The 15,491-nt window shown below is 38.3% G+C and overlaps 1 protein-coding gene across 1 annotated transcript in view; it reads left to right on the plus strand.

The window, feature by feature from the left end:
• Nucleotides 1–15,491, plus strand: part of LOC149181624 (Ras-related small GTP-binding family protein) — an 82,624-nt gene that overhangs the window by 34,747 nt on the left and 32,386 nt on the right. The window contains exons 4-5 of the mRNA XM_089416658.1: nt 2,188–2,279; nt 2,378–2,522. Coding sequence (XP_089272784.1) covers nt 2,188–2,279; nt 2,378–2,522 — 237 coding nt within the window. The remainder of the gene's footprint in view (nt 1–2,187; nt 2,280–2,377; nt 2,523–15,491) is intronic.

Here is a 15,491-nt window from a genome sequence, read left to right on the forward strand (position 1 = left end):
AGTCAGCTACTGGATCATAGAACTGATGAGAAAAATTTATAGCTGTTTCCCTTTCTTGAACAGTTTCCAGGCAGGAATCTTTCTGCAACAGGCAGCCACACGGCTCTTCAACTATGGGCTCCTCTTGAAGAAGTTGTTGCTGGTAATCTTCTCCCCACTTTCTAGTAAGAAAATCCCTTTGAAAGTCTGCAACAATCTCATCCTCCTCTGAATCATCTGAATCATAGATCGGAGAATCTTTATCGACTTTAATACTAGCTTCTTGAACTTGTTCTCCATTTGAAGGATGTGAATTGTAAACTGGAGCCTCTTTGTTAACCTCATGGTGGGCCTCCTCTTTTTGTGCAGCTTCCCATGACTGGGATTGTTGTGGTTCTACATTGCTCAACTCCCCATCGGAGTCATACAAATCATAAGAAGGAGAATCATCAAATTCAGTAGAATAAGATCTTTGAGGGTTTGTTTGCAGCTTGATAATGTCTCCTTCCCTTTCTTGATTGCTGGGTAGTGCTTCTTGATGCAAGTATATGTTTTCTTGGAGTTGAGCCCCACACATATCTTCAGCAACATCATTAATCTCAAAAATATTTTCAACGTTAAAATGTTCACAACAATCTTCAAACAGACCACCCAGTGGATATAATCTTTTGCAAAAATTATTAAATGCTATGTGAAAGCTCTTTAAGGAAGATATGCTGCCATGAGGTATTGTTCTGTACCAAACTCTAGCATCTTCATCTAAAGAATACATGAACAACACAAAACCAGCGGGCCCCTCCTGAAGCTTGACGTTTACCCAGTGGATATAATCTTTTGCAGAAATTATTAAATGCTATGTGAAAGCTCTTTAAGGAAGATATGCTGCCATGAGGTATTGTTCTGTACCAAACTCTAGCTGCTAGCATCTTCATCTAAAGAATACGTGAACAACACAAACCCAGTGGGCCCCTCCTGAAGCTTGACGTTTTTTCCTAGGTCCCTAAAATTGAACCGAAGTCTCTGCTTAATTTTTGATATGGTTGTGGCACGGGAATTACCGGTGGAGAGACAGCGTAAATCTTCTGTTTGATCTGAATATCGATCTGGGCGGACAACGAAGACTATTGGACCCCACGCTTTGGCATAGAACATGTAACTGGAGGCTGCAAAACTCGTTCGTATACTTCCCGTCTTGGCCGCAGAAAATCATCCATCTAGAGCAGCGAATCTTACAACCATTCTTGAGAAGTTTGGTAGGGTGATTTTCTTGGAAATTACAATGCTGCATCAGTCCGCATGAGTAAACGACATGGAGCTGGAAGTTTCAGATGACTGGATGACTGTTACCAAAATCTAATGCACCTCAGGACAGAAGCTTCACACCGTCGCTGTAGGAGGCAGATCCTGAAGCAGAACGTAGAGTTTTGTAGAGTATCGTTACGGAGACCAGAACAAGGAAATCAAACTCACACTACAGTCAAAGACATGAATGGAGGAGTTTCCCGTCATCACATCTTAGTCTGGAAAGAATAAATGCCAAATAGAATAGGATCTGATTTTTTTTAACAGAGGACAGGTGACATTAAAAGTGTCGATTTATCTGTGTAATTACAGAACGCAGGACTGGCTATATTATCTGGTTGTTAAAACTCAGTTAAGATTGTAACTTTGGGTCTGGAATGAATTGTTCATTACACTGTTGACTGGGAATATATTTTATTGAAGTGCTATCTTATGAATTTGCTGACTGTAGATGTACTGAAGCTGTCACCTTATGAATTGCTAAACTGTTGAAAATACCTAACTGCATGAGAAACCCTAGGGCAAAATTACCGTAGCATTTTACAGCTTTGCCTTGCTACTAGATATTCTGTTTCTTCTAAATTGGAAATTGCATGTCTAATCTGATTCAGAAGATTTTTTGTAAGAGTCTGAAACTGGTTTAACATAGATGTAAGAATTATGAAGTTTTTATTCTAAATTCTAATTGTTGTATCCACTTTTTTCATATAAATGCTTTTTGCAAATATATGGACGATTGCTGCATGAACCTTCTTCCTTTCGCAATAATAAGAAATAGTTCATGGCCGTGGCCACAAAGTTTGGCTACTAAAAGTATTAATTGCCTAAAATGTTTTCTTCTGACGCTTGAAAACTGATTGACTTCATTTTCTTTCTTCTGTCCTAATTGTTTGACACATCCTGCAGGTGTGGGTAAATCAAGTCTTGTCCACCTTATAGTCAGTGGCACATCTGTTTCTCACCTCCAGCAGACAGTGGGATGTAGTGTCGGTGTTAAGGTGATTCGTGTTCTTGAAAATAAAGTTTATTGCAGAGTTGTGAGGCTTTGAATATGTTTATGTTAAGGCATTGACATTGTGTCTTTTCCCTTATTCAGCACATGACTTGTGGAGGTTCTAGCAGCTCTTCGTCTACAAGTAATAACGGAGAAAGAGAGAGAGATTTTTTTGTAGAGTTGTGGGATGTATGTGGACATGAGCGCTATAAAGATTGCCGATCTTTATTTTATTCGGAAATTAATGGTGAGGAGGAATTGCTTAATTATTTTTTGGATATAATGACCTAATTTGTGAATGTAACCTTCTTGTCTGTTTTTCTTTGGGTTGATTTAAATCAAAACCTCTGAGAAATATTACATTCTCAATAAAATAGATCTTTCCAAAAGACAGGACTTACATGCTTTGGTCACTTTCTCTCTAATATGTGTTAAGCATCTAGTCTCTATATTGTTATGTTAGGATGCATATGGTAATGATGTGTCATATCATCACATTTTTACGGTTAGTAATGTCACTGGTAACCACAATAGGCTTTTAATCTATGCTCCAGTCTATATCAGAAACATGCAGTGATATTTAGCAAGGCTTTTGAGAGAAGCGAAGTTAAGAACGGTAGGACTGTGTTCTTGGTAAGGCTAAGGGGTGATACACTATAGTATATACACATACCTATCTCCTATTTCTATTTGTCTTGGGTTGAACTTGAAGGTTCTTTTAAGGATATGCTTGCTGGCAATTTTGGCATTTATATTGGTCTTGGGCTGAACTTGAAGTCTCCTTCAAGGACATGCTTGTCGACAAGGATTTATTTTGGGGCTTGCATTTTGGAATTGACAATATTCTCTATTTTATCTATTGATGCATATCTCCTTGAGCTCACATTGTTATGTTCTGCTGTTTGTCACTATTATAGACCGGTTTTTATGTACTGAGGTTAGTTGCCAGCATAAGGGAAACAGATCGACACAGTTATCATCATCAAGATAGGGCATCCTTTGCAGGAAATGGATCACAGGTTGCAAAGTGCTGGTCTATAGTACAAATTGACTTATAGCACTTGTCTCTCAGTGTGAGCAGTTAGACTTGAACCCCCATATAAAAATTTGAGTAGTGCCCTAGGGAGTTACATAGTCATGGATATGAATAATGAAAGGGCTCCTTCTCTATGCAGGGATCCTCTGTTTCTGTTGTACAACGAGCCACGATTTCAGATTTCTGAGTTAATGTAATTTTTTTCTCTCTTAGCAGGTCCTCTGTCTCTGTCAATTTGGTCTAGCCTGGGCAGTTGATGAGTGTTATCCCCCCCTACCCTGGTTCAATTCCTGCAATTAACATTTTGAGCTCTTAATGAGTATATTGTTGACAAAGCTTCGAGCTTCTACAAAATCTAGTTTACCTTGGGTACCATTCTCGGAATAAGAACTACCTTGTGGGTTTCTTGAGGAAATGCATGCCACAGGAAAAAAAGCTCTTGTGTTTCCATAATTGAAGTGTCTGTACTTTCTTTCTTGCTCCTAGCTCAATTCATATCACTTAATTAAAGTTGAAAGATCAGTTTTTCTATGCTCAACATTGTTTTGTATCTGCACTACTTTTGTTTCTTTAGGCTCGTTAATTAGCTTTTCTTTCTGCTTTTTATTCTAGTGATAGGAGTTGCTTTTGCAATCCCATGTATTTATGCTGGCTATCTTTTGAGTCCTATTGACCAACTTTGTTTTAACTTTTATTCGTTGGACATTAATAAAATTATCTTATTGTTATTTTCATTTTGTCCATCTTTTTTCCCTACAAGAGCAGTTTTTCTTTGGTCTCATAGAGTCTTTGTAACAGGTTGCTACTATACTGTGAAACTCTATGCTTGCATTTTTTTGCCTTGCGTCAGGTTTTGTTTGTCTAGACAAGTGCAAAGTGTACTCTATGTATCTGCTATTAAGTAAGTGCCATGTACCCTATTTATCTATGGTGCACCTGGATATCACTGGTTTCATAAGACAATAGAATGCTCAAATTTCTATTTGTATTCTATGTATCTATGGTGTACCTTGAAACTACTGGCGTCATATCTCTTCTTCATTATCTGCTGTGCTCTGTATAGGTGGCACAATCAGCTTTTGACTTCACCAGTTTTGATTATCATTTGCAGTCTGATTTCCATCATGTCCCAACTACTGTAGAATTTTCCATTGAACCCCGTTATTCTAATGTCAAACATTGCAGGTTCATTTTCTTAACGAATTCCCTTCAGTCTCCCAAAAATTCAGCAAGTTTTCAGTGCCTGCACCTGTGTTTAACTCCAAAAGATCTCAGTATATTCTTTAATTTATGAAGGATTGTTATCTTCAGCTGATCCATATAGGGGGCAATCTTTGAGTTTCTATTACCAAAACCTCTCAGTCATGATGCCTCAATGGTATTTATGTTTAGCTCTACTCCACCACAGACTACTATCCTGGGAAGCACTGGCACTAATTTAAGAGGGAAGAACTGCCAAAGAAAACATTGATCTTCCTGCAACTTTCTACCACCGTGAAGAGCACCTGAAAATCCTCTGAAACTCTGTGGATGCTGTCTACCCTGCAGAAGTAACAGTCTTCTCCAACACTTAGTCGAATATACCCTTTGTCCAACAATTCTTACAATTACAATTTGATTCCAACAACCATTTAATACTCGTCCTATAGAATTTTGCACACAAGTGCAACTCCAGGAACAAAGTTTATTGAAAAGTCTATATCTCCCTTTGGAGGAAGTCTAGGTATTCGTTTGGAAATACCACACTGAACTCTTGCAAGACTGGAAAGTTGATAAGTTTTGGATGCTTTTCTTTTGATGGCTCCTCTACATGAGCTGCAAATTGACAATTTTTCCCAAAACATTTTTTAATTTACAATGCTGAATTTTCTCTCGTTGGATGCACTCACTTAGGATCCCTTTGGGACAACTTCAGGTCAGTTTTCATTGACTCCAGATAGAGACAGACCACCATATACCATGCTCTGATAGGATCTGCCAAGTATGCCACCTACAGGAGCCGGAGAGAGAGATGCACCTCATTTTTGGATGTCACCTATACTATGAGATCCAAGGATGTTATCACTTCCTCTGAAGGGACTTGGGGGACTACCTCTAATTTTTTCTGGTGCCAAGAGAAAAGATGCTTAGCCCTCTAGATCTACAGTCATAGATATCAACTCCTGCACACTAGGCCCTGCCTTGGGATGGCTAGACAATCACTGCATACTTTCATGCTGATCTGTTTGATCAGACCAACAATGGTAGGCAGAGTTCCAGAGTGCACCATAGGTAGAATGGTGAAACTTCGAGTGTATCCTCAGCCTCCCCCTTGGGAGACTGACCAAGATCATCGAGACTAGTTCAGAGGTGATAGTCTGTACATCAACCCCACATCCTCAGAGTGTTAAAGCGATCAACTCTAGATTATCCATAGTAGGGCACCTCTTGCTCTTCAAACTACCTCCTAATTCCAAACGAGCAACCAAAGATTTCTCAGAGTTTCTTTCTTTCAGCCTGACATGCTACGAGTATCCTTAGCTCATACATTCTGTGTAAGATCATACAGTCAAACCCCTCAATGGTTCCAAAGGACTTCGATAGCGAGCCAATGCCCATTTCACCCCCTTTGCCCTAGACCATTATAACCCATGAGACCTTGACATCATTGGCTTCATTGTGAGATCTCTCTCTTGCACTCTCTTTCTGTTGACTAGATCTTGGGTTGTCCACTTCTCCAGTCTTGGGAAAACTCATTTAGTATTTTATATCACCGTACCTTTGTAACAGTTATATACATGTCTTTTGAGGTTGTACTACTGCAAAATTCTAGCAGTTGCGCTTGCACTCTTACATGATAGTCATATTGGTTGTGCTCGAGTCCCATTGTCTAAGTTTTCTGGTCATTCATCAGGCATTAATAAAATTATCTCGTCGATAATAGTCTTGGAAATCCTTACCTTTTTCTTGTATTCTTGTCATTATTGATGCCATAATTTTTATTGTAACAATCAACGTCATAATGGTGTGGCTCCAACCAATCCATTTTGATGAGTGAAACGTTGGTTCACAAGGGGAGGATATTCAGTTTTAAATTGAACAGAGATTCCATTCAACTCAATTGGACATCTTTCTACCATTTTGTTTAATGGCCTTTTAGTTCTAGTGGCTAGCTGAACTAACCATGGATTGTCATGCCTACTCTTAACAATACATTTCTCAACTAACTTGAGAGTAATCAAACTCTGACTATCTCCAAGGTTAATTAAAACCTAAAATCCTAGAACCTTGACCATGGAGGATTGATGATCTGCTTGGCGATCATCTATTGCAAAATAAATCTTGGTTGTACACGTGACATCATTCATAGTTGTAGTTTGTTGGATAGACATCATTGACATTTCTTATTTTGGCTTTTCTTGGTGGACAATCCTTCATTAGTGGCTCTTCGCCACAAACATAACATTGCAGTGGCGGTCTTGTCTTATTTTCGGAGGGTTCTACTCACTGTGTTTTGCTCTGAATTTGCTGGGAAGAACTCTCATGATTCATGAAGAAAGCTAGTTTAAATCCTTTTCTCCTTTTGTCCCGCTTTTCCTTCTTTCTATCCTTCCAACTCCATTAGAAATCATGCTTACTTTTGGCTTCGTATGCACATTGTCTTTAGCTTTGATGTTGAAAGTATTTTAGTTTTGGGATGCTTTAGGATGGCGCATGGCCTTTTGGACTTCATCCAGAGTACCAAAAGGGTAAACAAGGGTGCCCTCGCTGAAGCTCTTCTGGATTATATTGATGAGATGGAGTCCTTCCTCCATGAGCACATCCAAGAGGGGTGTAATGATCTAGGGCAATTTTGCTCTCTAGTGCTTCTTATTTCCCTAGGTTTTTTTCCACATATAAATAGGGTACTGTAGCAGGTCTTTCTTTCTTTTTAATTCAATAATTAAATAAATGGTTTTTTTCAATACAAGTATAAATAATATTGTTTCAACGATACACAACTCAATTAATACAACAATGATCAACACAATACTGTAAACCACAAATTTCAAAATTAAAATTGAACAACGACGCTTGTCTATCAATGACCCGGTAGTATTATGTAATCTGGAAAAAGTTTAATTTCGATAACAGTTCAACAACCAAAGGAATTCTTAACGGTCTGTACAAATTTGATAAAATTGCCCTAATCAATAATCCGAGCTTTTCGTGCTGACAACTAATTAGATACCTGGTTTGACTTTAGGCTTGAATTCGTCTTGTAACTCGGATTTTGATTAAATTTACGCTCCAAAATTTGCACAGGATATTCCCCGCTTCGATCTTGTGGAACGATGCTCAAAAGTCTCTTTGATTCTGCCTCAAGAGACTCGATGTTCCTAAATTAAATTACAACATGATTTCTTTGTTTATACTTCGGCCTTGAAGCACAAAAGCCCTTTTCGCTCGACGTCACTGAAATCGAAGAAATTTGGTTAGACACTAACTGTCCAGATTGTGCGATCGCTCGACGCTTTTTCTATTTACTTCAGAGTGATATACGTAGCAGGGATAATCCCTGATTTGCTACAATTACAGACTCGAGAGGCTTAGTTGTTAATCATAGGAATCCGCAATTAGGCTCGCTTCTCATCTGCAGGATAACATGCTTCACAATTATTTGCAGAGGCTTGGAATTTGGCCCCAGAATCTGCAATTAAGCCACAAAAGAACCTTTCTCTTGCCCAGACAATTTGTTTATAATGCTACTGCGACTTTTCTTTCCTCCTCGTTGATCATTCAAGGTAATCTTTTCTTCAGGAAACTAGGGTTCGTCCTTTCCAATGCTTGATATGCTCGAGAGCTCGCTATTTTATGCCTTCAAAATGTTAAAACTTCAGGAGAAACCTCGCTCAAGATGATAGACTAGAGCTCCTTTCACAAACCTGATCAAACAACGAAAGCTCTCGCTGCTTTTTTAGATGACGTCCTGCGCACAAAACCAAGAACAAAACCTCAAGAATTTCACTGCTTTCTAGGTAGACTTCTTGTGCCAGAGCAGAGAGTGAGAATGGAAGAGGTGTCAACTAGGGTGGAATCTTTCACCACCGAAATTGACAAGAGAACTAGGATACTTAAGCCCTCAGAGCTAATGCTCAAAAGCAAAATGAGATGATCACACTTGATGATCCAAAATGAATCCAATCCTTCTTTATTTATAGGCTTCCTTGAGGGGTTTCATCTTCATAAATGGTTGAGTAAATCTTACTCAAAACCCCAATTCTGGGTTTTTCGCCCCAACTGCCCCAAAACTTTCCCAACAATGGGTATATCTGGGGGTTTTCCCTTTTTAGGACTATAGCCTATGGGAAAGGATATACTAATGTGTCCTATTTTGTCTTCAATTCGTTGAGGACATTACAAATGGGATGGATGTGTTCTACATCTGGTGTTGATTTCCCTGCTTTTATTTGTCAACGACTTGGTCCCATTGGCCTTTACTCTCGAGGGCTTGCAGAGACAATTCAATGCACTGACCAACTTTTGTGACCTTCGTTAATTGATGGTCAACTTGGGTAAAACTAAGATTTTGATCTTCAATGCATTGAAGAGGTCTCTTATAAACTATCATTTCTACTACCGAGGGATAGAGATTGAGGTCACCACAACTTATACTTACCTGGGATTACAATTCACAGGGCCTCGTTTTGGTATGCGACATGGCCTCTAGCCTTGACTTAATAAAAGGTACGGTTATCTAGCCCTCATTAAGAGACATTGCTTCTAGGTTCAGTTTCATGTAGTGTTGCCAAAAGTGCGATTTTTTCCCTTTTATTTTCGTGTGGCAATTTAATCGACTAATGTTATTGGCGATTTTGTCATTTTGAAAAAATCGCGATCTAACGCAAAAAAATTGTGAGGCCTCGAAACAGTGAGGTTTTAAAGGTTTTATTGGGTTTTTTTGGTTTCATTTTGCAATCAGAGGGCAAGGGTGAGAGCCAAGGAGGAGGATAATGAATCTACAAGGGCGAGAGAGGAGAAAACCGAGGGAATTTAGGATCCCAAGCAAATAAATTTTGAATTTGGACTGAGTTTCTTCAACAGGGCATGGATTTCAGGTATGGGCATCAAATTCGGCCCTATTTTTTTGTTTTCTCCTTGTTTTTCCTTGGGTTTCAGTCACCCATATATTTTCCATGATTTTTGCTTGGGTTTGAGTGTGTTTTTTTTGCCATTATTGTTGCATTTAGTGGAGGGGTTTTTTTTTCAAAATTTCAAAATGTTGATTGTTAATTTTATTTGTTTAAATTCTTCTTGTGCCCTAAGTTTTTTCCATGATTTTTTCTTGGGTTTGAGTGTGTTTTTTTTGCCATTATTGTTGCATTGAGTGGAGTTTTTTTTGGTCAAAAATTCAAAATGTTGATTGTTAATTTGATTTGTTTAACTTTAAATTCTTCTTGTGCCCTAGGTTCAATCTTACATTAAGAGTTCAACAAACATGCCAAGAAAATTGGACCCTCTGTGGGAATATGGTGAACCTGATTGGGGGTTTGATAGATCAAATTTGACTTGCAAGTTATGTGGGCACCATATGATAGGGGGAGTATATTGATTGAAATTCCATCTTGCACAGATTTTGGGACATGAAATAAGACTTTGCACAAATACAACTCCAGAAATCATCTGTAGAGCCCTCAAATCATTGGAAAATATAGAGACAGTCAAACTGAATAAGGAAGCTATGAAGAATCAAATGGTAGGGGGTGGAGTGGTAGGAGGTGACCTTGAGAGTGGTTCTTCTTCAACATAAGTTTCTACTGTTAACCCCACAACTGCCTCATCATTTTTTTTTCCTAAAACCACACCTGGTGCACAACCATCCATTAGGTCAACTCTTAAAAAAGGGAGAAGGAAGAAGCTGGCAAGTTGGTGGGCGGGTGTTTTCTATGGAGTGACATTCCTTTTAGTATTGCCAAGAACAATCCATTTTACCAACCGATGGTTGATGCTATTGCTATCGTTGGCCCAGGTACAAAGTGTTGAGAAATCTAGGGTAAAGAGATGAGATGATTTCTCTAGCAATGATAATTGCTTGTGAGAAATTTTTACTTTTCTTAATTTGGTTCTTCTTTACTTGATTATTATTATGTGTTCTTCTTCATCAAACAACTACCAAACCATAAAGAACAATGAGACAAAGGATACAAGATATGGGCTATTAGCCAGGGCCAAAACCTCTCCAAGCTTGGGAGGAAAACCCATCGAATTCTTGTTCTTATAGAATCTTCAATTGACAAATTCCAAGACCTAGACCCTTGACCAAGAACCCATCCAAGACCAAGTCAATGCTTCCTTTTTGAATAGCTTCTCCTTCCAACAACTTCGACCTATTCTGCAACTGCAACTTCAACTTGTCCAGAAACTACAATTTCAACTTGCCCAGAAACTGCAACTTCGACTTGCCAAAAAACGCGACTTCCACCGCAACTTTGACTACAATTTTGACTACAACTTCTCTTCTTCACTGAGGTAGATTCTCCTTCCGAGAGAACTTGGCTTCCAAAACAACTCTTTTTGATGACCTAACTTTACTTTTGCAACTCGGGGTCACTGCAACAATATGTGCCCTAATTCCTTCGCACGTGTGGAGAGAAGTGGCCCAAAAACAAATCCAAAATAGCTTAACTTTTCTTCCTTCCTTCGTCTTCCTCTTCTTCACACTTCTTCTTGTCCTTCTGATCGCATCTGTGTGTGAGTGAAGTGTCTCCAAATGAGGCCGAGTGCCCTATATATAGGCTTCCTTTAGCCTCCTATTACACCAACTTGACATGTTCTTAGGTCGACTTGTTGCTCCATGAGGCCGACTTGATGCTTGTATGTTTGACATGGTCTTGGGGTCTTTTGACTCTAATTTGACTCATAATTTTCTGACAATATGTAACATGCCCAAGAAGGGTTATTGATACATGACAACGACTCTTTTGACTTTATAGACTCAATGACAAATCCTAGAAGCTCATAATGGGAGCTTGACCTAAAATAAATTTTTCCTTGAGCATGAAACCCATGCCTCATGAACAATAATAATAAATTTATTTTTCTCTTTTCATTGAATACATAAAACTGATCATTACATATTTCAACACAAAGCCCCTTACTATGATGACCTGAGAGGGCATGTTCTGCAAAATGAAAAGGCCGATTACATTGCAAGATCAGAGGAGTTCAAGGCATCATGGGCACAAACAGGATGCACTATGATGTCAGATGGTTGGATTGATCAAAAGGGTAGAGCCCTTGTTAACTTTTTGGTTAATTGTCCCAAGGGACAATGTTTATGAAATCTCTTGACGCATCTGCATATATCAAAGATGCATGATTATTATGTGATTTGTTGGACGTGTTCATTCAGGAGGTGGGTTCAAAACATGTTGTCCAGGTCATAAAAGATAATGTTGCAAATTATTTTGCTGCTGGCAGGCTGCTTATGGAAAGGCATCCTAACTTATTTTGGTCACCTTGTGTTGCACACTGCATTGACTTGATGTTAGAGGAGATAGGAAAAATTCCTTTTGTTATAGATATTGTTTAATCATAAAAAAATTACAAAATTTATATATAATCTGTGCTTCATTTGATGAAAACATTCACTAATAACGAGGAGTTGGTGTGCCCTGCTATTACACGGTTTGTCACTAGCTTCATATTTCTTCAATCTCTCTTGAATTCTATGTGGGATGTGAAGAGAATGTTTCTTTCATAGGAGTGGCGTGGTTTGTCATTTAGCTGCAAACCAGAGGGAGAGGTCATATGCAGGTTGGTTTCATACTAGGAAAGCTTCTAGGAGGGAGTGTAGGAGGTGTGTAGCATTACTGAACCTTTGGTAAAGGTTCTTCAATTAGTTGATGGAGACAAGCTTGCAATGGGCTACTTGTATGAGGCCATGGATAGGGCCAAAGAATCCATTCACAACTATTATGATGATAAGGGGGATGAGGGGTTTGAGAAACAACAACTGATATGGAGAGTGATTGATGAGCGATGGAACAATACACTCCATCGTCCCATTCATGCTACAAGGATCTACTTGAACCCCACATTTTCTTACTCTTGTGGTTTCGTATTTGATGCTGATATCATGGATGGATTCTTCACTTGTGTTCAAAAGGCAGTGTCATCTCCAATAGAATGTGCAAAAATTTCTAAAGAAATGGAAATAAACAGGATGACAGTTGCATATTTAGGTTTGACATGGCTATCCATGATAGGACAACCAAAATGCCAAGTAAGCTTTAGTTTATTTCAATTTTCAAATTTCTTTGTCTCTTCATACTTTGCTTCAACTTTCAAATTTCATTTTTTTTTTTATGTTTCTCTTATTTGTTGTAGATGCGTGGTGGAGAAGCTATGGTGGCCGAGTACCCAATCTCCAAAAGCTTGCCATTCGAGTGCTCAACCAAACATGTAGCTTTTTTGAATGTGAGCGTAATTGGAGTGCATTTGAAAAAATACACACCAAGAAGCACACTAGGATAAAATTTTCCAATTAATTTTTTGAATTCATTAAATAATAAAAAACATAATTTATTATTTTTATAATTATTAATTATTAATTTATAATTTATGACCCTCGTGCAGGTTGGAGTCCCAACGCCTTAATGACTTTGTTTACATCTACTACAATCTCTGATTGTGGGCGTGACAACTTCAGAGGATACCTGACGTGGAGGCCATCTCATTGGATGGGATTGATACCATTTCTATATGGAGGGTTGAGGCCGAGCGGCCTGTCATGGAATTGACGCTTGATTGGTTAGAGGTAGTGGAGGGGGTAGTAGTTGCAGGGAGGAGGATGAGCAACATGAGGAGGAGGTGACACCACCTACCATGGTCACCAGTAGAGGACGTGGTCTACCTCCTCTAGCTCCTAGTTCTTCAGCTTCTAGAGGACATCAAAGTCCAATGCCAACCCTAGGGCCTTCTTCATCTAGAGGGAAAGCTATTACATTTTCTTGCAAGAGGGGCAAAGGAAATCATTAGTTACTTAGTGGTTCATTTCATTGTATATGACTCATGATATGAGATACATTGTTATATTTTTTGTTGATATTTTGAGGCCGAGTCAGCACTCGGGATTCAGGACATGATTCACTGTTATTTGTGATGTACACTAGACATATTACATATCTTATATAGTAGTTCTCTTTTCATATTTACATGTCAATGCATTTATTTTATGTTGTGAATGCTTTAGATACTAAAACAATTGAAAATTTGTTTTTTTTGTGCGGATTTTTTTGCCAATTTTTGCCGATTTTATCTTGATTTTTATGTTGTTTTCTTTTTCCAAGCCCTCACTGATTTAATCTCGATCACGACTATCACAACATTGGTTTCAAGACATCTTATCAGAACTCTACCTCATGGAGATGATTATCAAAACCCACAATTCTCTATGGCTCTGAGTTTTTGGGGTTGAGCTCATTACAAACAAATTTGGCTAAGATTGAAAGAGTTCAGACCATGCTGCTATGCATCATGCATTGCAAGCAGACAATTCTGCAACCCATTATTCAAGAAGAGTTCAATGTCTACCCATTTTACTTGGATATCATTTTCTGCCTAGTCTCTTTCCTTCATAAAGTTATGTCTTTGAGAGACTCTGCCACCAAGAGGAAGGGGTACCCCTACTTGGCTCATTGCTCCTCAAAGGATCTTGCTTTGAATCCCTCCTCAGATCATTCTCTGGGGTGGTTCTTACGGGTGTCTTAGCTTCTCTAGTTGATGACTATCTCCTTAGAGCGCCTTCCCCTGTTTAGTTTCTACCTTGATGTGTTGAGCCATCTCTTGTTGGCTAAATAGAATTAACTCCCAGGTTTGCTTTTTTTGCAAATGTAGAGGGTCAAGGGCCAACACATTTCATTAAGCTAGTATTTGGAGGTATTTCCATAGACAAATTTGCATCAATGTTATCAAAATTGAATCAGTGATCGAACCGAAAAACCCTGTGGACTAGGAACTAGTTAGAATCAGTAAAAAAACTGGACCAAAAAACCGGTTGACCAAGAACACAAAATATTCAAATTTTAAAGAAAAACACACACATATATATATATATATATATATGCATGTGCATCCATATGAATCCAAACCATTTATGCACAAATAAGCAAAAGTTCTCATTTATATAGCATGTAAGGGTGCACATAACCAAAATAGCATTGAGTGCAATCCATCCCTGAACCGAAAATACATCAACAAATAGGCTCTAGATGGCCTCTAACATCCAAAAAAAATCATGCTACAACAAATACCTACATATCATCAAAATCATTACCTATATTGGGATCTTCGTCATTAATATAACCCTCTAAACATTAAAATAAGATAGAAAAACGTAGCATGTCAAGTCAAGATTTTGTTTGAGTGATGGGTACATTTTTAGTAGAGTCATGATAGAGGAGTTCGACAACCAATGCCACTAACATCAAAGTACATAGAGGGATTGGTGCTCTTTATTAATATGAGTTCCCTACCTTCGTACGTGACAAAATCCAATGGAATTGTTGTAATCCCTGCAAGCTTGAAATCTTGAAAAATTGTTAAGTCTGCTGGATTTTGAGTGAAATCTAAAATTCTACTTTCTTCGTATGAAATCTAATGAGGTTGGAACCACTCTCAAACATCTTGAGTCATTTCATGGTAATGTTAAAAATTAAGTAAAAGGATGGAAATGAAAAATTAAGGAGAATGTCATTTTTACTTTAAGAATTTAACATTACCATGAATTGCATAGCAATAATAAGACCACAGCAACTCCGACTCCGACTTGGTCGAGGGTCGACTTCGACTCCGACTTGGTATCAACTCGGCCAACTCGATTTCAATGTCTCGGTCGTTATAAAAAATACATTAAATATTTATTTTTTATAAAAACACATAATTTTAAAGATTTTCATTCATGTTTCCAAACACACAGCATTAGAATATAGATAGAAGACAACATATGATCAAAGTAGGCTCATGAAGATATCCATTATATCAAAATGGCACCCAGTGCACTGTCCAATACATACACGATGATGATATAGAGATCAAAACAAAAACACATAACCAAGGAGGCTAGAAATGGCCTCTACAGCAAAAGTCTGTGACTAGTACTATTGGCTACTGCTAGAGTTGCCAACATCATCTGGCTTAGTGTTATTTGGGAGCGGGATC

The sequence above is a fragment of the Pinus tabuliformis genome, chromosome 3_2 (assembly GCF_031772625.1).
Source record: "Pinus tabuliformis cultivar Carrire ecotype Pingquan chromosome 3_2, CPIR1, whole genome shotgun sequence".
Taxonomy (NCBI): Eukaryota; Viridiplantae; Streptophyta; class Pinopsida; order Pinales; family Pinaceae; genus Pinus; species Pinus tabuliformis.